This window comes from Macaca thibetana, chromosome 8 (genome assembly GCF_024542745.1).
Source record: "Macaca thibetana thibetana isolate TM-01 chromosome 8, ASM2454274v1, whole genome shotgun sequence".
NCBI lineage: Eukaryota > Metazoa > Chordata > Mammalia > Primates > Cercopithecidae > Macaca > Macaca thibetana.
This window is the reverse complement of record NC_065585.1, coordinates 28,274,302-28,299,787: the sequence shown is the minus strand read 5'-3', so window position 1 is coordinate 28,299,787 and position 25,486 is coordinate 28,274,302. Positions and strand designations below refer to the sequence as shown.

The 25,486-nt window shown below is 39.1% G+C and overlaps 1 protein-coding gene across 4 annotated transcripts in view; it reads right to left on the bottom strand.

The window, feature by feature from the left end:
• Positions 1 to 10,891: 10,891 nt before the first annotated feature.
• The window catches only part of RAD21 (RAD21 cohesin complex component), a 28,901-nt gene continuing 14,306 nt past the window's right edge, over positions 10,892 to 25,486 (bottom strand). For all 4 annotated transcript variants that reach the window (XM_050801495.1, XM_050801497.1, XM_050801498.1 and 1 more), the window contains exons 5-14: positions 23,437 to 23,543; positions 22,357 to 22,563; positions 21,748 to 21,873; positions 21,256 to 21,378; positions 19,328 to 19,551; positions 17,661 to 17,820; positions 17,069 to 17,217; positions 15,741 to 15,890; positions 13,814 to 13,897; positions 10,892 to 12,646 (exon numbers count right to left, since the gene is read on the bottom strand). In XM_050801495.1, the coding sequence (XP_050657452.1) occupies positions 12,455 to 12,646; positions 13,814 to 13,897; positions 15,741 to 15,890; positions 17,069 to 17,217; positions 17,661 to 17,820; positions 19,328 to 19,551; positions 21,256 to 21,378; positions 21,748 to 21,873; positions 22,357 to 22,563; positions 23,437 to 23,543 (1,522 nt within the window). In that variant the 3' untranslated portion in view covers positions 10,892 to 12,454. The remainder of the gene's footprint in view (positions 12,647 to 13,813; positions 13,898 to 15,740; positions 15,891 to 17,068; positions 17,218 to 17,660; positions 17,821 to 19,327; positions 19,552 to 21,255; positions 21,379 to 21,747; positions 21,874 to 22,356; positions 22,564 to 23,436; positions 23,544 to 25,486) is intronic.

The window sequence follows — 25,486 nt, the reverse complement described above, 5'->3', positions numbered from 1 at the left end:
TTGGATTATTTTTTCAAATGTCCACAATAATAATCCCCTTCCCTGAATCCACACTGCTTGAGTACCACCCTCTCATACTGAGTCTGGGCTTAGAAATTTGATTTGTGGCCGGGTGTGGCTCACACCTGTAATCCTAGCACTTTGGGAGGCTCAGGTGGGCAGATCACTCGAGGTCAGGAGTTTGAGATCAGCCTGGCCAACGTGGCTCTACTAAAAATATAAAAAGTAGCCAAACGTGGTGGTGTGCACCTGTAATCCCAGCTACTCAGGAGGCTGAGGCAGGAGCATCACTTGAACCTGGGAGGCGGAGGTTGCAGTGAGCCAAGATCGTGCCACTGCTCTCAGCCTGGGCAACAGAGTGAGACTCCATCTCAAAAAAAAAAAAAAAAATTGATTTCCTTTGGCTGTTTAGCCTATTTAGACAATAACAAACGTGATGAAAAGCTGAGCTTTGAACCATGTTTGTGCATTGAGGCTTGTCCTCACTCGCTGCTCTTGACAACCCTGTTAAGCCTGCTAGATTGTATGTGGTGACTTGTCTAGTTATTTATGTCCATCAACCTTGAACACAGTCACCAAATACCAGACACGTGAGGGAGACTATGGACCACCAGCTGACCACAAATACAAAAGTGAGTGCTTGAATGTTTTCTTATAAGCATGTAGCAAGTTGTCTGCTAAATTTAAGGAAGCCGAGGGAGGGAATGTGAGCAGAAGATTTGGGGAAAGTCTTTTAAATTAATCATTAAAAATACAGGCACTCGTGAAGGAATTCACCAGTAGTATCAATTAGTGCTGAAGGTAGAAACCAATCTATAATTGGTTAGCATAATCCTGTGTGTGTGAGACAATGAGAAGGTTTCCCCTATCATCATTGATCATGAAGTTTTACCACACATCTTAGGAAGGCATAGAGGGATAGAAGAGGAGAATGAGACTATAGGATCCCCTGCTGGTTGGAATTTGTATAAGCATCTATTTGATGCCAAAGAGAAAACAATGCTACACGAGAGTGCTTGCTCACCTACCTAAACACCCATTGCCGTCTTTGCCAGATGTTGTGGTAAGGAAGAACTTAGTTCAGCTGAGTAGCCCCTAGGAGAAGAATGTGAGAATGAACTCCCCATAAAAGGGCAGTGCTCTCAAGAGCTTGGGAACAGGGGACTTCAAATGGAGTTGTTCTTTGAGAGTTAAACTATACAATCAGCACATAATGGACACAATGTAACTCTACAGAAGACGGAGAATGGTTCCTTAACCAAAGTAAGCTTTCACCAGTTTGATGACAACAATATGTTTGAAGAAAACAAATAGATCAGTTTTTCAGGGGAATTACTTCATTCCGAAAGATAACATTGGCAGTGGAAAATCAGTGGTCAAACAGTCTGGAATACCTTGGTCACTATGACAGGCACATCTGCATTCTAAAATGATGTCATTAAAATATTTAGCTCATCAGATACTGTCCCTGTTCAAATCCATGCTCACCAGGCAATATTCTACACATAGTTTGCTATATGTATAAGCTGTAGAATAATTATTTATCTAAAACAAATATCAAATATCTTCTATGCTTTAGGGATTTTTGTTGAGGTCTTGAAGATACAGGGGTGAATTAATAAAACAAAACCTCCAATCCTCATGAAGTTTACATTTATCATTTATTCTAATGGAGATCCATGCATGTATGGGCATGCACACACACACGCGCACACACACACACACATGCACACACACTACATAGTACTTTAATTGTGGGCCATGGAGAAAACTAAAGCAGAGGAGAGGTACTGGAATTGCTAGGGGTGTTTCCGTTTTTGTTATGGTGGTCAGGCAAACCCTCTTTGAGAAGGTCAATTTAAACAAAGACTTGAAGAAGGCGAGGAAATGAGCCATGTAGCCATCTGAGGGAAGACCGTTCTGGGCAAAGGAAGTAGCCAGTAGAAATAATGTTGAAGTGGGATGGGTTTGGCTTGTTCTAGACATAACAAGGAGGCTTGTTCTAGACATAACAAGGGGTGGAGTGAGCAGGGGGGAAAGTGGTAGAAAATGCTATCAGAGAGATAACGGCATGGGGTGGGGGAGAAGGAATTACTATAGGAACCAGGACCTAGAGAAGTTGCATGGGACCTTTATCGTCCACTGTAATGACTGTCGTTTACTCCAAGAGAGATGGGAAGCCACTGGGAGGTTTTGAACAGACGGGTGATGTGATCTGACAAACATAATCACTCTGACTTCTGTGTTGGGAAGAGTTTGAGGGAGGGGAGTATGCTAGTGGAAAGGAACCCCAGTTGGGAGGTGACTGCAATGATCTAGGGAAAGAGAGGATGGTGACTTGAATTTGGATAGTAGTGATAAAAGTGGTAAAAAGTGGTTGAATTCTAGCTATTTTTTGAAGCTAGAGCAGTGGGATTTGTTGGAGGGCATGAAGTGGTGTGTGTGAGAGAAACTAATGAGTCAAGGGCTATTCCAAGGTTGTGGGTCTGAGCAACTGACAGGACAGTTCCACTAATTATTATGATGAAGCAGCAGAAGAGCTCATTTGTGGGTGAAGATCAGGAGGTCAGCTCCGGCGATGGTAAATTTGAGATGGCTGTTAGATATCCCAGGGGAGATATCAATCAGTCAGCCAAGAGTTCAAGAGAAAAGTCACAGCTGGAAGGAGACATCAAGTTAAGAGTCATCAGCACGTAGATGGTATTTGAAGTCCTGAGAGTGGAAGAAATTGTCATGGGAATGTAAAGATGGAAAAGAGAAGTCATGGACTAAGCCTTGCGGTATTTCAGTATTAAGAGCTGGGAGATGAAGAGGAATCAACAAAGGAATTTAAGAAGGAATTTAAGAATGAGCTTCCAGTGAAGCAGGAAAAACAAACATCAAAGAGATTAAGAGTGAGTTATTGCAGAAGTCAGGTCAAGAATTAGTCTCAGGGATGAACGAGTGATCAACTGCATTAACTGTGAGAACGTGCTGATTAGTCAGGTCAACAAAATCATTGTGAGCCATGTGACAACCGTATTTTTTATTATAAGCTAATAACTTGAATGTATTCATTTATGTTTTAGAGACAGGGTCTTGCTCTGTCTTCCAGGTCGGAGTGCACTGGCGTCATTGTGGCTCACTGAAGCCTTAAACTCCCTGGCTCAAGCAATTCTCCCACCTCAGCCTTTCGAGTAGCTGGGACACAGGCGTGTGCCACCCAGCCTGGCCAGTTTTTATTTTTATTTTTATTTTTTGTAGAGAAGGGAATCCCAGGAATCCCACTATGTTTCCCAGGCTGGTCTTGAACTTTTGGGCTCAAGCGATCCTCCCACCTCAGCCTCCCAAAGTGCTGTGATTTACAGGTATGAGCCATCATGCCCACCCTCAACATGTCTTAAATACTGGCAAGGATCAAAAGACAAACTACAAATGTGTCCCAGGCCACTAGACTTAGTGTTCTGCATTTGGGGACGGGCAAAGATTGAGAGCAAACAGAATCTCAAGCTGTTTCTCCCTTCCCTGGCTACTCACCTAGAAGCCCAGGTAACAGACAGACTTTCTCTTGCTTCCAGAAAGGCCCAGCCCTGGTTTTCCCCACTCTGGGGAGAGAAACAGCTCAGCAAGCTTGTCCACCCACAGAACCATCACCCATACTGTCCCTTTAAACCAGAACTCTGCTTCCCACTCTCCTTTCCTAACTCTCGTGCATCCTTCAAGGCTCAGTATTTGTCACTTCGTCCAAAAATGTTTCCTGACTCCCCAGTCCGAGTCCCTAACACCTGTTGCATAACCCAATCCTGGCATCTATAAAATTGTTTCAATTGCATTCTTATTAATCTGTATTCCCTAAGATACTGTGATAGGGCAGGAATGGTGTCTTGGATATCACTGATCTCCAATGGGTGAGCCATCATGCCTGGTCAATAAATTGGATTTCTGATTTAAGTCTCCTATGATCTGGATACTTACTCCAAGTTGGAGCATTTAGAGCAAAGAATCTGCTTTGAGTTTCCCTATCCAATTGGGTAAGCCCCAGGCCGGGTGCAGTGGCTCACGCCTGTAATCTCAGCACTTTGGGCCACTGAGATGGGAGATTTGCTCGAGCCCAGGAGGTTGAGGCTACAGTGAGCTGTGATCGCACCACTGTGCTATAGCCTGGATGACAGAGCGAGACCCTGCCTGAAAAAAAAGCAAATTGGGCAAGCCTCAGGGTCTGAACCATGGTAAATTTCTGTTACTTTGTGAGGCTGTTTGGCGACCACTGTGCTTGTACAATAGCTTTAGTGACAGTTAAGCTTTGTCACAAGGAGGGTCTACTTTGAAATTCAGTCTGCACATCTGCCTCTAACCAGCCTGCCCCGTCAGAGCTCATCGATTAGCTGCCAGGAAGAGGCATCCCAAATGAGTTGGGTCTTTCATGGATAAGTTCTGAAGTCATTCCTACATACCAGAGTGGATGGTGCAATGGAAGCCATGGCTCTTCTCACAGATTCGGATTTGTGTAGCAGAAAAAAAGACTTGTCTGGGAACCAGGAAATTGTAGTTCTAGTTCCAGCATAATCACTTAACTCAATCTACAGTTACTAAATTTCTTGAGGCCTAGATACGCTAGGTTATGTAGCAATAATAAATTAACACTGACCTCTCAGTGGCTTCACACAACAAAGGCTTATCTCTTGGTCCTCATGTGTATCTATTCCAGGTCTGCGAAAAGGCTCTGTTCCCTCCAGTCACTCAGGGACCCAGCCTGATGGAGGTTCTATCACCTAGTAGTTTCTGTGGCATTTCTCCCCTCCTTAACCACCAGTGGTCCAGGAAAGAGAAAGATGGAGGAGACGTGCACATGGGCTCTCACAGCCTTAATTCAGAGCTGTGCTTCACTTCTTCTCAGAGCCCATTGGCCAGAACTAGTCACATGACCTTGCCTAACTTTAGTTGAGCTGCGAAATATAGAGGAACAAGTGGAATCTTCAATGACAATTATAGTCTAGGCCATATTGAGTTTCCGCATCTGTTGATAAAGTTATAATAATAATATGATTTACCTCACAGAGATGTTGGGAAGATGAATGTATGTGACATGATTAACATAGTGCTGGCTTATAGAAAGTATATTCTATGCCATAATAAGTATATTATTAAGTGGGCAATAAGTTGTAGCATTATGATCACTATATAGTTCTTCTAAAAGCAAAAGTGACTGTGCCTAAGCTCTTAACCATTTGTCACCTTTGGGCCATCCTGAAGGCATTCTGCTGTACACTGTGCTCAAGGATCAAGAAAAGGGAGACTTACAAAAGATTCTAGGAAAGCTTATTGTTGAAGTGGCTGCCCTTCTCCACTCTACCTTTGGTCCTACCCCTTCTGCCAATCCTGGCCATGAATGCCCCTGTCAGCAACCCAGGGAAGAGTCTGAGGACATTGGAAGCCTCCAGCTCTTTCTTCTCCTACATGATTTTCCAGGGCTCAGTGTTCCCCGGCTGCTGTCAGTGTGAGACACTCCTGTGGTCTCCAGAGTCATGATGGGCCCACTCAGGTTTCCTGGCAGTAAGGCTCATATGCAAACAGAGCTGGAACCAGAAGGAATTATAAAAATGGCCCCACTCCACAAGCACACTCTTGTCTGGAAATATTTTTCAGCTTTCTATTCTGTTTGGTGGGTTGTGGAGGTAAAAAAGAAAAATAAACAAAAACGAAAACAAACCAACAGGATCTGATTAAAAGCCAAAAAGGCTGTTGTAGGAGAGGTTGCACTTCTTGTAAACATACAAATGCACAGCAGACTCTCTGAAGGCAAGGTGGTCTTTGAGCCTAATAATTAGTAGCAAATTTAGCCAAGCTGCTTAGCCTGAGAGTGATTTCTGTCCTCTGACTGCTACCTTGGCTTAGATTCCTTAATTGGGTCTTCCGAATCAGTGTCATGCCTTTCTACCTCCGTGCCTTTGCCTGTGCTATTCTTTCTTCCTGGAACGTCCTTTCTTCCTGTCACTTGCACGCCACCTGTTGAATAAATCCCACTAATTCTTCAAGGTGTAGTTTAAATGCCACTCACTGTTTCCTTCTAATCTTTGAAGGTATAATCACAAGGATTATGTCTTTGTATGCTATTAGCACCTAGCATGGTGTCTGGTGTTCAGTAATGTTGAGTTGAAATCCCCCTCTTTTCTTCATTAATTTTATCCTTTAGTGTTTCAAGAAATTTGGGGAAAGCTGCTTCTGCCCCAGAGTCCCTTCAAGAAAAGCCTTAAGTGCTGAAATTCCCTGAGATGTTTAAGCTTGTAACACTTGCAGTGGTTCCCCCAAGAAATCAACCCGAACTATCTTGTATCCTCTTACCTTGCTGAAATTGACTTTCAAATGAAGGCATAATGTTATCTTCATCTCATATGAGGACTCTTCTTCCCAAGGAAGCTACCTTGTTATTATAGCAACTACTTTTGTGGAGCTTTCCAGATTGCAAAGTATATGTGCATACATTATCTTGTTTAGCACTCATTGTGATCCTGGGGCTTGGTTGAGCAGAGGATGACATTTCATACACAACTCCTACAATCTAGGGAATCTGGCAGCCTCTGTTATTTCAGCAGAGTCAATCTAAACAAATTTTGGATGGCTTGGGGGAAAGAAACTCAGAATTTACCAGCTGCTATAACCCTCCAAACAGCATGAAGAAAATGACACTGTTGTTTTCTGGAAACCAAGGTTTCATACCCAAGAATTATTGTAGGGATTTGGAATCCCAAATCAAGTGTTCTCCTGTATTTTACCACGTATTTAAACTCGGAGGTGCTCGCTTCCAAACTGGTCAATGTAGCAACTGAATCGGGGGCCATTAGCCTTTTGTTCTGACCCAACCACCTCTGCTAGGTGGGCTCTGAACCAATTTCAAAAGGACACACCCCATAGGAGCCTTTTGATGGGTGAGGTAGGGGATAGCTTGGTGGCCCTGGAAGAAATGGGTAACTAATGTTCCAAGAGCAAACCTTTGACTCGTGGGAGATGGAAGGTGGCAGGTAAATTATTCTCCCTTCTGTTTGTTTGTTTTTGCGTGGGCGGGGGTTGGGGGTGGCGGACGTAGTCTAGCTTTGTCACCCCGGCTGGAGTGCAGTGGCGCGATCTCGGTTCACTGCAACCTCCACCTCCCGGGTTCAAGCGATTCCCCTGCCGCGGCTCCCCAAGCAGCTGGGATTACAGGCACGTGCCACCACGCCCGGCTAATTTTTTTGTATTTTTAGTAGAGATGAGGTTTCACTATGTTGTCCAGGCTGATCTCGAACTCCTGACCTCAGTCAACCCGCCAGCCTTGGCCTCCCAAAATGCTGGGATTACAGGTGTGAGCCACCGTGCCCAGCCCCTTTTTTGTTTTCTAAGCAAAATAACACACACTTACCAAAGCTTACAGGAACTGTATGTCTAGAAACTGTAAGAATTCATATTCTATTCTCAAAACCAATTTTCACAGAAATTGGCTTCATAGGAGTTATTTTCATCCTTTATCATGGTCATGTTGAAGCCAATAAGACTGATTGTGCCCTAACTCAGAGTCACACACTGGATTAGGTAGTTCTAGAATTATAGACAAGTCTTCCAAAGATCCATAGTCAGCTAGTCAAGAGAAGTAGACAGGCAAAGTATGACATATCATGAAAAGTTTTATCAGTTATGAATAAAATATCGTGGAAATAGAGAAGATGGGGGAATAGTTTCTCTGGGGGAATTGAAAGAAGGTTTACTTCTTTGGAGATGTCCTTTCTTGAACTTACCAAAAACGTATCAAAACTTAACACCAACTGTGTGTTTTGTTCCCATCAGTACACTTAGTTCTAGCATCATTCCTTGCTCAGAGTAAAGCACTCAGGAAGTATTTTGGCCTGAAAAACAGCTAATATATAGCATTGACCACTGGCCAGGCACTATGCTAAGTGCTTTCTTTGCATTGTGTTATTTAATCCTCACAGGAGCCTTACGAGCTTCCTCAGAAGAGAACCAAGAGTTAAAGAAGTTAAGATGGTCACCACAGTTTCTAGTTAGAGGCAGACCTAATCCTGAACTCACCTCTCTTGCATTCCAACCCATGTTCTCAACCACTGGACCAAACTCGCTCGGTCAATCAGAGAAGCTGTGTTGCTGTTTTGATGATCATTGCTGGTGTGATTACTGGCCACCCATTGGTGCCCTTAACTCGCTTTCATAGCACATAGCAGGCTGTCACAGTTGGAGTAATTAGAACAGGACCTGAGAACCCCTTTGGCCAGATGCCTTCTGGAAATAACAATGTACCAGTTTGCTCAAGTTGGAGAGCTTCATTCTCTCCTTGAATTGCATGAGAATTTCCCCCTGAACAGCTGTTGGCCAATTGAGAGCTAATTAGTCCTAGAGCATAAGTAACAGCTGATCATGGAGGGCATTTCCTACCCCCAGCCGCAGCTCCAGATGCTGGCCGAGCATTTGAGATGGCAGCTCCGAGGTAAGGCTGAATTCTGGTATCTGAAAACGATCCGAGAATTGTCTGCTTGAGAACCACTGGAGTGCTTATTAAAAATGCTGATTCCCTGGCTATATGTCAAGCCTACAGGTTTACAATCTTCCATCTGACTCTTGAGCTAACATCTGAGAATTCCTGCATTGTTTGGCTTTGGAAGATATGAGGAAATGAGACTTTTGTCTTTAGGTTTACATTTTTCAAGTCCTGCTTTTCAGAAGACATTTCCATTAGGTTGGGAATGTCATACAACAGCTGTCACACAAAGTTAGCAGGGCACACATGAAGCATAAAGTCAGGTGAGGATGCTGCCTGTGGGCCTGGAACATCAAATAGGGCCTTAAAACCATTGGACAGCATTAAGAGGAAGCAGCCAGCCTGTGGCCTTTGAAGTGGTGACAGGAAAGAGCCCAGAAAGCCTTGCTTCTTTAAGTGGCACAACTTGCTTTCCTTGTGGTCCTCAAAGTCAGCTCAACAGAAGCCACAAACCTGAGGTTTATGAGCTGGATCTGTCTGCCAAGGTGTGTGTGGCCTTCATGGTATTCAGTTTTAAATCATGTATCACATTTTAAAATCAGGAGTGAGAAGAATCTGGACCTCTGGCCTTTCCTGAGGCAATGAGGCAATGCTCTGTCTCCTTTTCTGAACTAGCGGTTAGTAACATGACCAGATGCTGTCCTCAGCTCAAAGGGGGTCCCTGCCCCATTTCATCCAGTTCAGCACTGTTCCTCCTCACCCTCCACTGCTGGTCACCTGGCTGCTTCACTCATTTCCACGACCTGCCTGGCCACCTAAGCGTTTGCACACATGACCTGGAGCACAGCTGGGAGGACAGCAGGGGGAATACAGAAAGCCGGGCAGATGGCTCTAGGGCATAGTCTTGAAATAAAAACCTTCCTGTCCTACCTTTTTCAAAGTCCCTCTGCTGACTTGCCAGTTGACTCTAATGTGTTTAGAGGAAACAGTCTAAATTTTGAGTAACTGGAGCTGTTGAAGTAATCTCTGCAAGTCTTCAATAGTGTGAGCAAAGGAATGGTTATTTGAAATGTAGGAACAGAATCACCAGGTTGAGAGGACATGGAAGGTGAAGGAGCCACTCACCAAAGATGAAGCATTAGGAAGGTCTAAAGTAGTAAAGTAGAATTCAGTTGTAGAGAAATTAAAGTGTATGTGGTTCCTGCAAGTAGAGATGTCCATCTCATGACGTACTCTAGAAGTTTAAAACCTAAGTGCACCTAAGCGGCATGCGCCTAAGCAGCCTGAATGAAAGCCAATGTTATCTTCATCATACAAATGTTAGTTATTTTCCAAATTGCTTTTAATTAGCTCATACGGTTTTCACAACTCTTGGAAATCGGTGGGACTTGACTTTCATTTTTAGACCCAGATACAGAATGAAGCATCTGGTTTCAGGTTCTATAATCAAATTAGGATTATAGCCTGGGGCCTAGGCCTCTGGCCCATTGCTCTTCCCACTATACCACTCTGGTAATTCCAAGTTTCAGAACAGTCATGAGACTGGATTCTACTGTCTACACCTAGGCCTTTGAATTCCAAGTCAAACACTCATGGTTCTGCTCTAGACATCATTTCACTTTACTATGCGAAGCCATCTTTTACATTTTAGCAAAAGCTTTTTATCATCTGACAATCTTTTCTTTCTGAACTTCCCCCAGGTACTGTGGCATGCTGTATTCTAGGCTCTCAGCACTTTCACATTAATCATAACTCTTTACTAGAGGTATCTATGGCAGTGAGCCCCAAATTCAAGCTGCTTTGGCTTTCAGGATAATTGGTGCTTAGTCAAATCTGATTTTTTTCTATTAAAAACAGCAACATATTTACACTCAAATCAGGGTTTAAACCATAAAATCTCAGTGCTTTAAAGCTCACAGTGGGGGCCGGGGGACTGGGGGGGCAGGGGCAGCAGGACTAGTCAAGAGGCTAGAATGTAAAAGTGGGTACATGTCAGGTAACTGAATGTCCTGGTTTTCAGTTAGGCTTCTGAGACTGACCTAGGGTATTTCTAGCACCTGCCTACCCACCTAGCTTGTTTGGAGCACCAAGGATGTACACCCACAGCATGTCAGTTTGTATGTACTTAGCAGTTACACATATATATTTATGTCCCAAAGCTTCCTCTGTACCAGCCATTTGTTAGTTTCATTTTTATTCTTAATACATTCACACATAACAGTTATACATTAAAATTTCAGGTCACATAGTTCTGTTAACAAAGAAGGTTGGAGACAAGCTAGTCTGTCTTCCATTTGTAGTCTAAGACCTCTTTTGAAAAATTCATTTGGTTTATATGGACAACTATTCTAGATAAGGCAAACAAATGAGGTGTTGGGCTATAATAACTTTTTCAGCCAACTTTCCCTTGGGGACCACCACCAACTGAATAACAAATACTCAAAAAAGTACAGCTTATAACACAACTTTTATTAGAAAAGTTATACATAACATAGCATCAACTATTTTCAAGAACAATATTAAACCCGATAAGCAACAAAAACCAGACTAACAAAATGTGTAACAAGAAACTAATGACCTTTCTAAAATCAAACATTCAATTATCTACAATGTCTTTTTACAAACGGGGAAAACTCCTTGGTTTACAGGCACGTCATATTGAATATAAAGCTGCAAAAGCAATTTTATACAATTACCACTCTCAAGAAACTGAATCATTAAAACAGTAATTACGAGTTCACAAATTTAAAACATTTCACATAATTTTAAATTATTGGGTATACACTGAAGTCTGAGTTTCAAAAGTGATGTTTTTGCCACAAAAGTTCCAACACTTAAGCTGTAACTTTCAGTGTTAACTTTGCCCTAAAAAGTTAAGACATATTCTGATAATCATAATAGTCACATGATTTCTGATGCTATCTGGTCTGTTAATAATAAAGTCTTTATTTGGACATATTTTTCTTCAATTAAATTACAGGAAACTGGATATAAGATTTCGTTGCAATGCTATTAAAGTTCCAAACACAGGAGTGTGCAGCACTGGAAAAGGAGATCAGTACTAAAACTTATAATAAATACCAGAGAAGCCATTAGTTTTTACAGCATTGTCTGCTTAAAAGCTAAGTTGACCAGGTGCATAATTTCCCATCAGTCTGTCCTTGTAGTAGGCAGGGCAATTTCTGTTTTCATGATCTGAATACTCAAATATATCCAAACATCTTTTCAAAACTTTGATTTATAGCTCCTAGAAAGTTATGTTTTTTAATAGTTACTCTACTCTAATCAGGCCTAGCTTTGCTCATTTTGGAACCTCACTAAAATAACAGATTTCAGGATAGCCAAGTTCATCAGAAAGACTCAAATGGAATGATTTACAAAACAGAACACTTAAACCAAGTCAGTCCTATCTTTTTGTAGCTGAAGGTTATCAGTCACAACACAACTTCACGTACACCTCTGCTCATTAGGGAATTACACTTAAAACGAATCTCAAGAGGGCGACCTTTGTTGTTTCAGATACCATCCCTAATCGGAGAGTGGTTAACAGGAAGACTGCCAGTGTTACTGATGGAAAGGCGTTGTTTTTTTTTTTCTTGTCAAAGACTCACACCATAGTTTTAAATTAAACTGTCAGGCATTTTCCCAGACAGGTTTTCCTTTTCAATGCAGTAATGAAGAACTAAGATAAAAATCATGACTTTTGACTGCCGCTGAACATTATTACATGCACCTATATTGCACACATCTGTTCTGAACTGTTAAAATCATCTTCTGAGTCCTTGGGGTGCAGTTTTCTCCATCAGAACACAAACACAACCCATCTAATCAGTTTCCCTCAAAGATGAAATTGACAAATTTAATGTACTGGAAAAAAATGAAGAAAGAAAAAGGCAAAGACTTTGTACAGACAAAAATCTAAGTTTTCTCAAAGGGTTCTGTGTCCCCTACACATGGGGGCAATTCGTAAGCACTAGTGAATCAAACACTAGCTATAATGTTTCTAGCTCCTCATATAATATGGAACCTTGGTCCAGGTGTTGCAACGATGTCACTGTACGGTTCTTCCTGTGTCAGCTCAATAGCTTGCTGCTTTTTAAGAACCAAGAAGCTGTAGAACTTTGCGGCAGCTTGTTTTCTGTTCGTGTTTCGACATAACTCAAGCAAACTGATAGATTCAGCTCCAGTTTTAGCAAGAGCACGCTGAAATAAAACCAAAAAAGGATAACTTAAAGTAACCTGTAAAATAAAGTAGTAATTCAGTGAGGATGCTGACACAGTTTGAATATCTGTCCCCTCCAAATCTCATGCTGAAACGTGATTCCCCACTGTTAAGAGATGGAGCCTAGTGAGGTGTTTGTGTCACGGGGTGAGGGTGGGGATGGGGGTGGTGGTGGATCCCTTATGAATGGTTCCCCGCAGCAATCAGTGAATTTTTGCTCATTAGTTAACAAGAGAGCTGGTTGTTTAAAAGAGCCTAGCCATCTCTCTCGCCATGTGACACACCTGCTCCCCCTCTGCCTTCCACCATGACTATAAGCTTTCTGAGGCCTCACCAGAAGCAGACGCTGGTGCTTTGCTTCTTGTACAGTCTGCAGAACTGTGAGCCAAATAAACTCCATTTCTTTATAAATTACCCAGACTCAGGTATTCCTTTAGAGCAACACAAAACAGACTAACACAGATGCTAATTTTGGTTACTGGAAAAAACAAACTATATATTCTGCTCAGGACAAAGACTGCACTTTTTAAAACAGTATATGATTCTCATGTTAATCAAGAGGGTAAAAGGCCAAAGTATGTTATGGTACATCTAAAATCTAAATAAGAAAGTCCAAGAAACCAGCAAAATTGTTCTGGCATGTATTATTAAAATAATCAATTTATTTAGACATCTAATGTAATATAATAGCAAAATCTAGCACTTACAGTTTTTAAAGTAAAAAAAAAAATTAAATGTCAACTGTCCTATTTTAAGAAACCTTGAGCAACTTGCTTGGCATTCTGCAGATGTTCAAGGTATCTTGTCTGTGTCTAGGACATAAAAGCACAAGGAAAAGTGACATCTGATGCTACATAATGACCCAATAAATGTAATAATCCATCACATTAAATTTACTCAACGAAAAACAAGAAGGTGCAGGCACACAAAGGAGTTGTGTAATATGTCACCACGGTTCTGCTTTTCAGGCTTACTCTTGGCCTAATAGTTTATGTATTTAATTAAAACATTTAAAAATAATGTCGTTTTGGGAAAAGTTTCACAAAGGTATGCTTTCTGTTTCCAGCATGTAACTTTTTTTTTTTTTCAGGGAACAATGCCAAAATCCTTTGATAAAGCATTTTCCTCTAAGACAACAGCAGTAATACCTGAAGACCATGAAGCATCTGCTGAGTCCTTTTGTTCCATCTTCTTTCTTCCTGATCTTGATCACCCCCTGATGCATCTTCATCCTGAATGAAAATGACCCCCAAAAAGCTGACAAAACAAGTCCAATGCGAAATGAAGTATTTCTACATCTCCTAAAAGCTCAACTACCCTGAGATTGTGTATTTTGAACTAAGAGAAAACTGTACTTAATGCTGCTGAGCAATCACTTAGCATCTAGAGTATAAACTGAAGAGTTTTTCTTAAATTACAAGGCAAAGTCCTCTGTTTATATGCAAGCAAACATTTGGATAAAAGTATGCTTTTATACTGCAGTATAAGGATGCTGTCTACACACACTATGTGGTCTGTGGACGCTGCTGATCATGGAGCTTTTGGTTACTGGTCCCTCTTCAAGAACTTAAGGATAAAAATCAACTGTACCATTAAATATAATGTTTATTTCAACTAAATATACATACATAAATATTGCAACATGATTTTCCAGATGACTTATGTTCTGGCAGACTCCTAATCTCATTGTGGAGCAGTACCAAAGAGCCTGCAGACTAGCTAAGTTGAGGATTTATTATTGGTCTATATGGCGTTTTAAAATGAACGGGCTATACCCCTTATTATATATTTCACTTGAGCAACATAGTTCTCAGCCACGTGCTGCCTAAATGACTTTTTAAAGTCCAAGGTGGGTGCAAGGCAGCAGTTGTGATGTTCCCAGGCTATGCTGAAACTATATACAGAAACCACAACTATTTTAATACTCATTCACAACTAAGTCTGAGATAATGGCATACCCTCACACATAGGAATAGCTCTGAAGCTAATTTTGGTTGTAAAATAAGGTACTCATATTAAAGATATGCACTATTATTAGAATTAAGAACAGAGGTTAATGAAAATTTATCCAATCCATAACCTTTTTTGGTCCTGAAGAAATTTAAACAGCTTCAATGCCACCTAAAGGACACCTTATTTTAAATTAAAAGGTTTAAGTAACATATCTGACAGAATATCAAACAGAAGAATAAATTCTAAGTTTTAACAACCTCAATGATGCAGAAATAAGGAAGAAGAAGAGAGGAGGAGGAGAGGGAGGGAGGGAGGGAGGGAGGAAGGAAGGAAGGGAGGGAGGGAGGGAGGGAGTAAGGGAGAAAGGAAGGCAGGAAGGGAGGAAGGAAGGGAGAAAGGCAGGGAGGAAGGGAGGGGGGAAGGAAGGGAGGAGGGAGGGAGGAACGAAGAAGAGGAGGAGGGAGGGAGGGAGGAAGGGAGGAGAAGGAGAAGGAGGAGGAGGAGGAGGAGGAGAAGGAGAAGGAGGAGAAAGAGAAGGAGAAGGAGAAGGAGAAGAAGGAGGACCTTCAACAGCGTAAACACGCCCCCGGAAAAAGAAACTGATTCCTAAAACACCTCTTACTTTGTAAAAAGAAAAAGTCATTCAAGGCTTCACTCAGTCTAAGTTTTTAGCAAAGTTATGCTTTACCCTGGGGTTCAACTAAAGGAAAAACAAAAACAAAACCCAGACAAGTGGAAAATGTACAGTTATCTGATTTCCAGGCCACCACAGATACAGAAGAGGTTATAAGTAGATGATAACAGCAGTTAAGAATTGACCACTGACCACAAGATAGTAAAAGCAGCTACAAGCAGTCTAGAAGTCAGGCAAGAAATCAGCGTAAGGGCAATTCCATGTCCTTCAACAGCCCACAAGGGAGCCAATGAGTTACAGCACAGCATAAAATTTGATGTTCCTAACGATGATCGATACCACTATGAATTTGGTAAAATTTTGCTTATATTCTTCTTTTTATATAACTCTGATGCTCAACATCAATTAAGTTAGCCCCAATATGAAAAATAAAAAAGCTGGCTGGAGGCTTTTGCTAAAGCTGGAATGAAAATTATTAATTAGTTTACCTCTTCCTCTTCATCATCTTCTTTTTCCTTTTCTTTCTCCTTCTCTTTTTCTGGCAGAAGTTCTAACTCTGGTATTAGCTGACAGATATTTGGAGGTTCTTCTGGGGGAAGCTCTACAGGTGGTATTTCCATCTGCTCTACCTGCTGAGGCTTAAAGCAATACAAATAAGACAATTTAAGATGTATGTTTTTAAAGTAGCTTATTTTAAATATGCAAATACACAGTGGCTGAAGTTTTCTAGTTGAAAATACTGAGATTATATCTCCACACTTCCCCACAAGAAAAAATTTATTATAGTATATATTTTTTTTTGATTTTTTTATAAAACTACATTGAAGTAGCTTACAAAAGAAACTGACCGTTATCTTAAACCATGTTTCATTTTCATACTTACTTTTTAGGAGTCAAATGTTTTTTAACTACTAAAGCTTCTGTAAGGTTATTATATTTTAACTTAAAAATCATAAGCTTTCACTCTGAGAGTCTTGAATGTCTCACGGCAGCAAATAATAGGAGTGAGGACACTGCTTTTCTGGGTCCACTTCCTATATTTATTTTCTCTCAGGCTTAATATAAAAGAGTTAAGAACATCAAAACCAGTCTTTAAGAAACCAAAGAATTACCAGGAGGAGGGTGGTTATGCAAGTCACCTACTCATTACTGTCTTCCTAGTCCTGAGCTAATACAGAAAAATGCTCTTACTGACAACTCTTACCACCAGAGGGCACAGAAAACTAGTTCTTAAAATTGGCAGAGTATTCTTGATGGAGGCTGAACAAGAAGCCTAAGGTTATCAAAAAGCCTCCCTTTGCTCAAATTCATTTATTCTATAGACTTAAGATTGGAAAGCCCTAAACCAAACCCTACTATTTCCTCCTTCATAATTGCTTAGCTTTCCTATCCTAGCCCAACTTAATGGTAGTCAAAGTTTGAATGAAGCAGACAGATAATGCTTTACATTTTCTCAGGTATTTGACAAGTTTATTCTGATTACTTAATAAGATGACCTAAAACTACCTAGTACTGAAGGTATGCAGGAATGTTTGCCAAATAATAAATCAGAACCAACTTCAGAGTCAAGGATGCTCACTCTGGAGCACTCTAAAGCAATACTATTCAAAAAGAGTCAGAAAGACTGCAGAGACTCCCAGAACAAATCCTCCCATTAGGAGTGGACTATCTATATCCTGTTGCTCTTCTTCCTCGGGACTCATTCCTTACCATTTTCTGTCAAAACCAAGATACTTTAAAAGGCCTCCCTAAACACCACTTGCTACTGCTGTATGAATACCTTCAAATGACTTAATGGATAGATTTGCTTACTTACAGGCATCACAGGCTCTGGGTCAATTTGTCCAGCTTTTCGCTTAACTCCCTGAGGCGGTGGTGGAGGCATAGCTGACTCATCTATGTTTGTTCTGCTGGCCTCCATCACTGACTCCTGGAGGCGGCTTGGCTCTTCTATAATGGGCTCATCTGCAATTGGTCATATGAAGAGAAAACATAGGTCATACAGTTTTGAACATTATAGAACCATTTATTTTTTAAAACTAGTACACTAAGACATATGTAATGTTTTCTTTAATGAAGACGGCCAGATAAAATTTTAGTTCCATAAAGGTTTAGTCAATTTTTAGCAATATACGTAAAGGGGATCTTAAAAGGACAAGTCCTACCCCCAGTACGATGTAGGACAATTCTTTAGCAGACTATCTCCCCTGCCAGTTCTGAACCTTAAACCTCTGGAAATACAGGAAGCTTCATACTTAAATAAGGCAATCAGGTCCAATGTATTTCCCTGCCCAAACATTTGAGTATATCTTTGATTCCTCATTTCTTTCACTCTGACAGTATAAAGGTAAATTTTAAGCCAAATACTCATGTGAACTTCATCAAGGAACTATTCTAACAGAACAAACCGATAACATCACGCTGCTGATGCTGCTGTTGCTGGTCCTCTCTAGGAACCTCTGGATTTTCAAATTCTTTGAGGAATTCATCCAAATTATCTGCCTCTCCTCCTTTCCTCCTTTTCCTAAGGTCTTCTGGTACAAGCGGTGTAAGACAGCGTGTAAAGAGCTATAAGAAAAAAAAAGAAAAATTTCAATGATAAAATAAATCTAACTAAAGTCACCACTGATTTATATCTTCCAAAAGTATATTCTAAGTGTATAATTTAGCATGGCTTTTATCATATTCACAATTCATTCCATCTGAAAATGATTTTAAATGAGTTTTCAAATTATAACTGCAGACATTTTAGATAAACTAAAAAAATTGTATCCATTATCTCACAACCTTAAGGGTTTTCCATTTATCTGCCTGCAGTTTATTTTCATATTCATCAACTAAAACTCATCCTAACTGGTCTCATACCAAACAGCTTTAAATTGTGTTTTCTTCACTTACATAGTAACCTTATTAGCTATCATTCAAACTATTTTTTATTTTTATTTTTTGAATCGGAGTCTCGCTCTGTTGCCCAGGCTCGAGTGCAGTGGCACAATCTCAGCTCACTGCAACCTCCACCCCCGGGTTCAAGTGATTCTTGTGCCTCAGCCTCCTGTGTAGCTGGGATTACAGTGTACCACCACACATGGCTAATTTTTATATTTTTAGTACAGACGGGATTTCACCATGTTGGCCAGGCTGGTCTCTAACTCCTGACCTCAAGTGATCCACTCGCCTCAGCCTCCCAAAGTGCTGGGATTACAGGCGTGAGCCACTGCTCCCAGTCTCATTTAAACTACTTTTAATGGTTACATATTTCATTTTGAACCATTCCTCTACTCTTAAAATGTCAGGCTTCTCTCTTTTTAAAACTGTGAACAAGAATGTAATCAACATTAACAGAGGTAGTAGCTTTTCCATACTTTGAATTACTTCCTTAGGAAAAATTTCTAATAATGAAATTACTGAGTCAAAGAATAAACAGTTTAACGACCTTCTTAAAAATAATTATATGACAGTGCTTACAATAAAGAGCACAACTTTGTTGCTCTGGGATACTTTAGATTTAGAATATATTACTATATTCTAAATACACAGTAAAATCAATAGGTTCTGTGCATATTTCAACTTCAGACAGAATAGTAGCCGAACAGCACTGCTTCATTCACCAGACACCTGTGAATCTTATTTTGGAATATTGTGGAATGTGAGCAGAAAAGAGCCTATAAATGGAACAACAAACAAAAAAACCAAAAAACCTCCTGAAGCCAGAATTCTTTACTGTGGAAAAAGCAGAACCACTCATGTTTTATTCAGAAAACATTTCAAGAATTCAGATGTAAAACACACTAAGACGATATAACTAATAGTTCATTACAGACAGAAATATTATTAAACATGTCAGTGGCTTTTTAAAATAAGGAAAATTCATTTTACATCTTTTAGAAATGCAGGTGTCACTTATCCATATATTTCAAATAAAGTTATGCCCAGTACACTGTGATTTAAGGCAGAAAAGAGAAAACGTGCCATACGGTTGCAAAATACTTAATCAAAAATGATTCAAAGGTTTTAGAATCTTTTTTTTTAGATGCTCAGAATGTATATGAAGTAAAAATTCTGCAAACTGTATTACCTTCAGTAGTCTGTTATTCCACAAAGGCTGAGCAGGTAAAGAAAACAATTTTTCTACTCCTCCGGTCTCTTTCCACATCATCAATTTCTTGGTGGGTGGTGCCAGATCCAAAGTAGTAACAATATCAGAATAATCACTAAGTTGTGCTCTAATTGTCTTGCTATCCAACTCTTTAACACTGTCAACAATGAGCTTCCTCTTCCTCTTGGCTTTTGTTTCTTTAACTGGAATGATAATAAAAAATAAGATCATTTTCCTGAGAGGCCAGCATGGAACACACAGTTACAAGATCTGGCCTGACTATATTCCCTGCTTTTCTACACACAGACTCGAGCAGAAAAGTTAAACTTCATAAGGATAGAATGTTTTAACTGATGTTTTCCAACCATCATTTAGAATAGAGGCTGGAACAAAATAGAGGCATTCAACAAAAATTTGCTGAATGAGTATAGACTTTTAGCACAAAATAAGTAAAATGATGTAAGGTCCAATACATTTTTGACTATGTAGTTTTATACTGCAAACAATGAACATATCATACCCTTCAGAGTTGGGCTCATTTTCTCATTTGAAACAGGGCCCATCACTCAAACTCACAGACTGAGTTTTCTTTAATGATTGCAAATACTATTATTTTTATTAGAAAAGTTATAATTCATATATGGCAGTTGTGGAAGCTGCTTGATAGAATGAAACAAGCCCAGGCCCAGTCAGATAGAACTGTAACTCCATCCTAGACATTTTAAAAGAGTCATTTCTAATCCTTAAAACTTACAAGTAGGTGGTATTGTCTCACTTTTTTAAAATGCAGAAAAGCTCATGGGGTTAAATAAAATCCTCAAAATTTCACCCTGTCAGACATACCCCAAAGGTTTTTGGATCAACACTTAAAAATATATATATATATACACAAAAAGATGTTACACACAGTGAGAGTCTCTCTCTAATCTCACTATCTAATAAAGTATATATTTTACTTAATTGTACATTTCCCTCATCAATGGGAAACCCAAAAGGGTAATCTTGTCCTACTTAAAGGTAAAAACTATGTCTAAATTACACTGTAATCGATTTCAAGTATTCTTTCCTACTGTCCTCATAAACCATCTAGAAACTGTTAAGTTTTATATCCCCATTATCTCAAACTGTCTGTCATTCAGAAGCAGCCCTCCTCAAATATAAATAATGTGTCTTACAATGTTACTTAAAAAAACTACAAGAAAAAAATTACTTATTCTAGAATTTTTGACATTTCCAGTTTTTAAATTTAAAAAGATTTCTTTTTTCAGAACGTGCGGAAAAAGGCAAATTCTAAGAGCACATAAAAAAAAAAAATTTTCTTTTTGAAGAGACAGGTCTTACTATATTTACTGCCCAGGCTGGTCTCAAACTCCTGGCCTCAAGTGGTTTTCCTGGTTGGGCCTCCCAAAGTACTGGATTACAAGTGTGAGCCACCACACCAGCCTCCAGTTTTGTTTTGTTTTTTTAAAGAATACTTTTAGTTTTTTTCCAGCTTGTAGCCCAACTGTACAGCATTTAGAATTGTAATTTATTGAAAAATGCTTTTCCAGTGTTTTCTAGTTGTTACACATGTGAGCTGCTAACATTTTGGGAACCCCAGGAGACTAAGATACGCATTATCAGAAAGCTTGTTCTATACTTTTATATTTCACAGCAACTTGCACAGACTTTCTACAAAATACTCAAAATTATAATTCGATAGAAGACTATGACAGATGACTGTGACATAAAAGCAAGAAGCCTAGTTAACGAAAGCAACAGTAGCATATCAGTAGACAGGCAAAAAACCAGAAAAAAGCAAGAAGCCTAGTTATCTAAAACAACAGTAGCAGATCAGTAGACAGGCAAAAACCAGAAGTAAGACCTTATGTTGTATGCTGTATAAATCTAAAGGTTCATATGCTCACCAGTTATATCAATAGGTTCCAATGCAAATGCTTCTTCCTCATTTGGAACAAGTGTTGTTTGATCAGTCATGGTTGGCATTGGTTCAACGGGATCCACCGAATCAGGACTATCAGGCCCACCCACTGTAAAAAAAAAAAAAAAAAAAAAAAAAAAAATACAGTCACAAAAACTTTGGTATGTAATATATATCCTACAAATGGTGGGAGAAAAATCTCTTCATGAAATAGAAAGAAATCCTATTATTACTAAGAAAAAATATTTTTCTAGTTAATGGGAAAGCCCCACCAGACTTGTAACTCAATTGGCCAAAAAATGGGGAGGGGCGCAAGATTAAACACAGAATCAGAACCAGTAATCAATCATAAGCGCTGTACTTAAAGATATTTGTAATTCATTAAAAACTGTAACTTCTAGTTTGTCATCTTCTATGGTAAGTATCTTTTTGGATGCCATACAATCATCCCCAGAATCACTGAACATGAAATGCTTACTTGATACATTATCATCCTCATCCATATCGTCATGTGCAGGTTGCTCTGGCAACATCACCCCTGCCTCAGAGAGGGCAGGGGGGTCATCAAAGATACCGCCATCATTATTACTAATAAGTTTGTCATCTGAAATAGGGAATGTAAGTTAGTTGTAATTTCTAAAAGAAATGCCAAAACCACAATAGCCAATCAATGGAAAAACAAAATTATGTTAAAAGGGATAAAATTTAAACATATATTCAATTTTTATCTGTTTCTCCTCCAGGTAGTTTATAAAAGTATAAAACACTCAGTATATAAAAAAATTATCATTCTTCATTTGTATTTTCTAGTTCATTTATCTATTTTAAAAAATATTTACTTAACACAGCTATCAAACACAAACAGTTTTAAGTACTAATAAAACTCAGCATTCTGATAAGCATATTTAAGTTTTGTTATAATATTTTAAGAGGCTGATTTTACCGAAATGTCTTACTGAACCAACTGATCACAATTCACTCACATATATCTAAAAGTTGTTCAAGACTCAGAATTAGCAACTGCTTCCAAAACTTTACAATAAAGAAATTCTGTTTATGTTCGAGTAACCATCATTTTCTCACATACCTAATATTCCACCATCATTTCCTTCTCCAAAATTATCATCCTTATATTGGTCTTCATATTCTAAATGGTTAATTTTCTCATTCAGATTGCTGGTGCTCTGTTCAGACTCTAATAGGAGGTTAGAAGTAGTAGTGCTTACTAACATGTCGTCATCCTCAAAAGCACTGCCTTCTCTCATTATCTCACGATCATCCATTCCAAAATCACCTAAACAAATTTTGTCATTAGTTTAGAAAGATTAGAAATAGCACTGTGATAAAACAGCTAATGATTTATTATAATTATGTCACATTTGCTTTCTGAAGTCTTATCTTCAAATGTTAAAATATCTAGTTTAAACTTTAAATCTTAGCATCTAAATTTTTAAAAATGACTCAATTACACACAGCTACAATACTTGGGCATGACTAGCAAATTCAACCTTAGATCTAGATTTAAATGATCCTAAAATATGTTAAACTCTAAATATGTACATATGTTAAGTTACATTAATAGTCACAGCTTAAACTTTCTTGTTATAATGTGTTTCATCAAGAAAATAATCTGGTTCTGGGTACAGTGGCATGTGCCTGTAGTCCCAGCTACTTGAGGCTGAGGTGGGAGGATCACTTGAATCCAAGAGTTCGAGGCTGTAGTGTACTATAATCCTGCCTGTGAAGAGCCACTGCACTCCAGCCTGGGTAACACAGCACAGACCCCGTCTTTTAAAAAAGAGTATGGCTTGCTACTAGTTTTGAATACCCGCTTTTGAATAGCAAGTATAATAGGGAATCTAACCATTCCAAAATGGTTGGTTTAAATGTGATCACTACTTCAATATTGGGACTCCTCGCAGAAATCAATATATAGGTTCTATGATTGTATATAGGGAGAGAAGTAGGTAAACAATTAGCTCTAAATATGAAAATGATGCTTAATATACTGGTAAGAAAGCCAAATTCTTTTCTTGATGAAAATGCATTACATGAAATTTTAAGTCTTTCTGTCAATGTGAATATAGTCTGGTTTTCTTCTGAAACTGCTATTAGCGGCACAATATAACATTATAAACTAATGGCTAGTAATTTGTTTCTCTTTTACCAAAATCATTTTCTTGTAAAATGCTGATGTTCCCAACTTCTTCTCTCATGGTTATCTCTTCCACTCTACTCTGATTCAAGCTGAACTGCTGGGCCACATCGATGTCACTTTAAAAGAAGGTCAAATACATTTTAGTCTCAAGTCTCACTGTGTTTATAAGAAAAAAAAAATCCCAATTCTCTCTATAAGAAAAATAAAAAAAAAAATACACATATATACACACAACCCACCAAGTTTTAGAAGCCTTAATATTTAATATCTTCATACATTCCAGTATAATCCAAGAATGCAAGTGATTTGGAAATTAACTTGTATTTAAATTTGAAAAGCATCAATAATCAGCAAATACAATGTGATATGCAGAAGTCACTAAACCAAGTATAGAGGAAAAAATTAGAAATGATGGGCTAGATAGGCATGGGTTTTCATTAGGACCCTGCAACTTACAGGCGGTGTAAACTCGAAAGTTCCCTGACTTCCCTGAGACTCAGTTTCTTCCTCTAATAAAGAATAATCTCTCATATAGTTTAAAAATACTAAAAAATAAAAAGTGTACAACGCTAAAAACCAAACACTATCAGCCATATCCAGAACATTAATACCTCAAAACAACTGACCAAGTGTGTACAAAAAAATAGACGGCAAGGAAAAAAAAAGAGGAGGGAGGCAAAGCTATAATAGATTCTTAGGAGACTCATAAGCTATATCAACCAGATGCAGTTTGTAGACTTTGTTTAGCCTCAACTCAAACTGGAAAGAGGGGAAAAAAAAAAAAAAAAAAAAAAAAAAAAGCCAACATGTCAACTGGGGACATTTGAATGCTGACTAGATATCATATAGGCATACCTTGTTTTACTGCACTTTTTTTTTTACTGAATTTCACAGATGCTGAGTTTTTAATAAACCGAAGGTTTGTGGTAACACTGCCTTGAGCAAGTCTATTGGTGCCATTTTCCAGCAGCACAAGCTTACTTCATGTCTCTGTGTCATATTTGGTAATTCTCATGCTATTTAAAAACTTTTTATTATTATATCTGTTACTGTGATCTTGATTAGTGATCTTTTAAATTTTTTTGCTTATTTTTTAGTAGAGATGGGGGGGTGGGATCTCACTATGTTGCCCAGGCTAGTCTCAAACTCCCGGCCTCAAGCGATTCTCCCACCTTAGCCTTCCAAAGCACTGGGATCACAGGTGTGAGCCACCACACCTGGCCCAGTGATCTTTGATGCTACTATTTTAATTATTTTGGGTGCCACAAAGGATGCCCAAATAATATGGCAAACTTAAGAAATGTTCTGTGTGTTCTGACTGCTCCTGCCCTCCCGCTCACCCTGCCCCCTGCAATGTTTCTCCCTCTTCTTGGGCCTCCCTGTTCCTTGAGACACAACAAATTGAAATAAGGCCAATTAATAGCCCTACAATGGCTACTATTTGTTCAAGTAAAACGAAGAGTCACACGTATCTCACTTTAAATCAAAAGCTAGAAATGACTAAGCCTGGTGAAGAAAGCATGTCTAAAGCTGATTTAGACATGCTTGTCTTAGGCCTCTTGCACCGAACAGCCAAGTTGTGAATGCAAAGGAAAAGTTCTTGAAGGAAATTAAAAATACTACTCTAGTGAACATGAATAAGAAAACAAAACTACCTTAGTGTTCATACGGAGAAAGTTTCAGTGGAATAGAAAGTTTGGAAGAAATTAATTTTAACCCTGGTGCATGACTTTGAGGGGTTCAAGACTTCAGTGGAGGCAGTAACTGCAGATATGGTGGAAAAAGCAAGAGAACTAGACTTACAAGTGGAGCCTGAAGGTGCAACTAAATTGATGCAATCTTGGAATAAAACTTTAACAAATGAGGAGTTAATTCTTATGGATGAGCAAAGAAATTGGTTTCTTGAGATGAATTCTACTCTTAGTGAAGATACTGTGAATATTGCTGAAACAACTACAAAGGGTTTAGAATATTTCATAAACTTGGTTGATAAAGCAGTGGTAGGGTTTCAGATGATTGGCTCCAATTTTGAAAGAAGTTCTATTGTGGGTAAAATGTT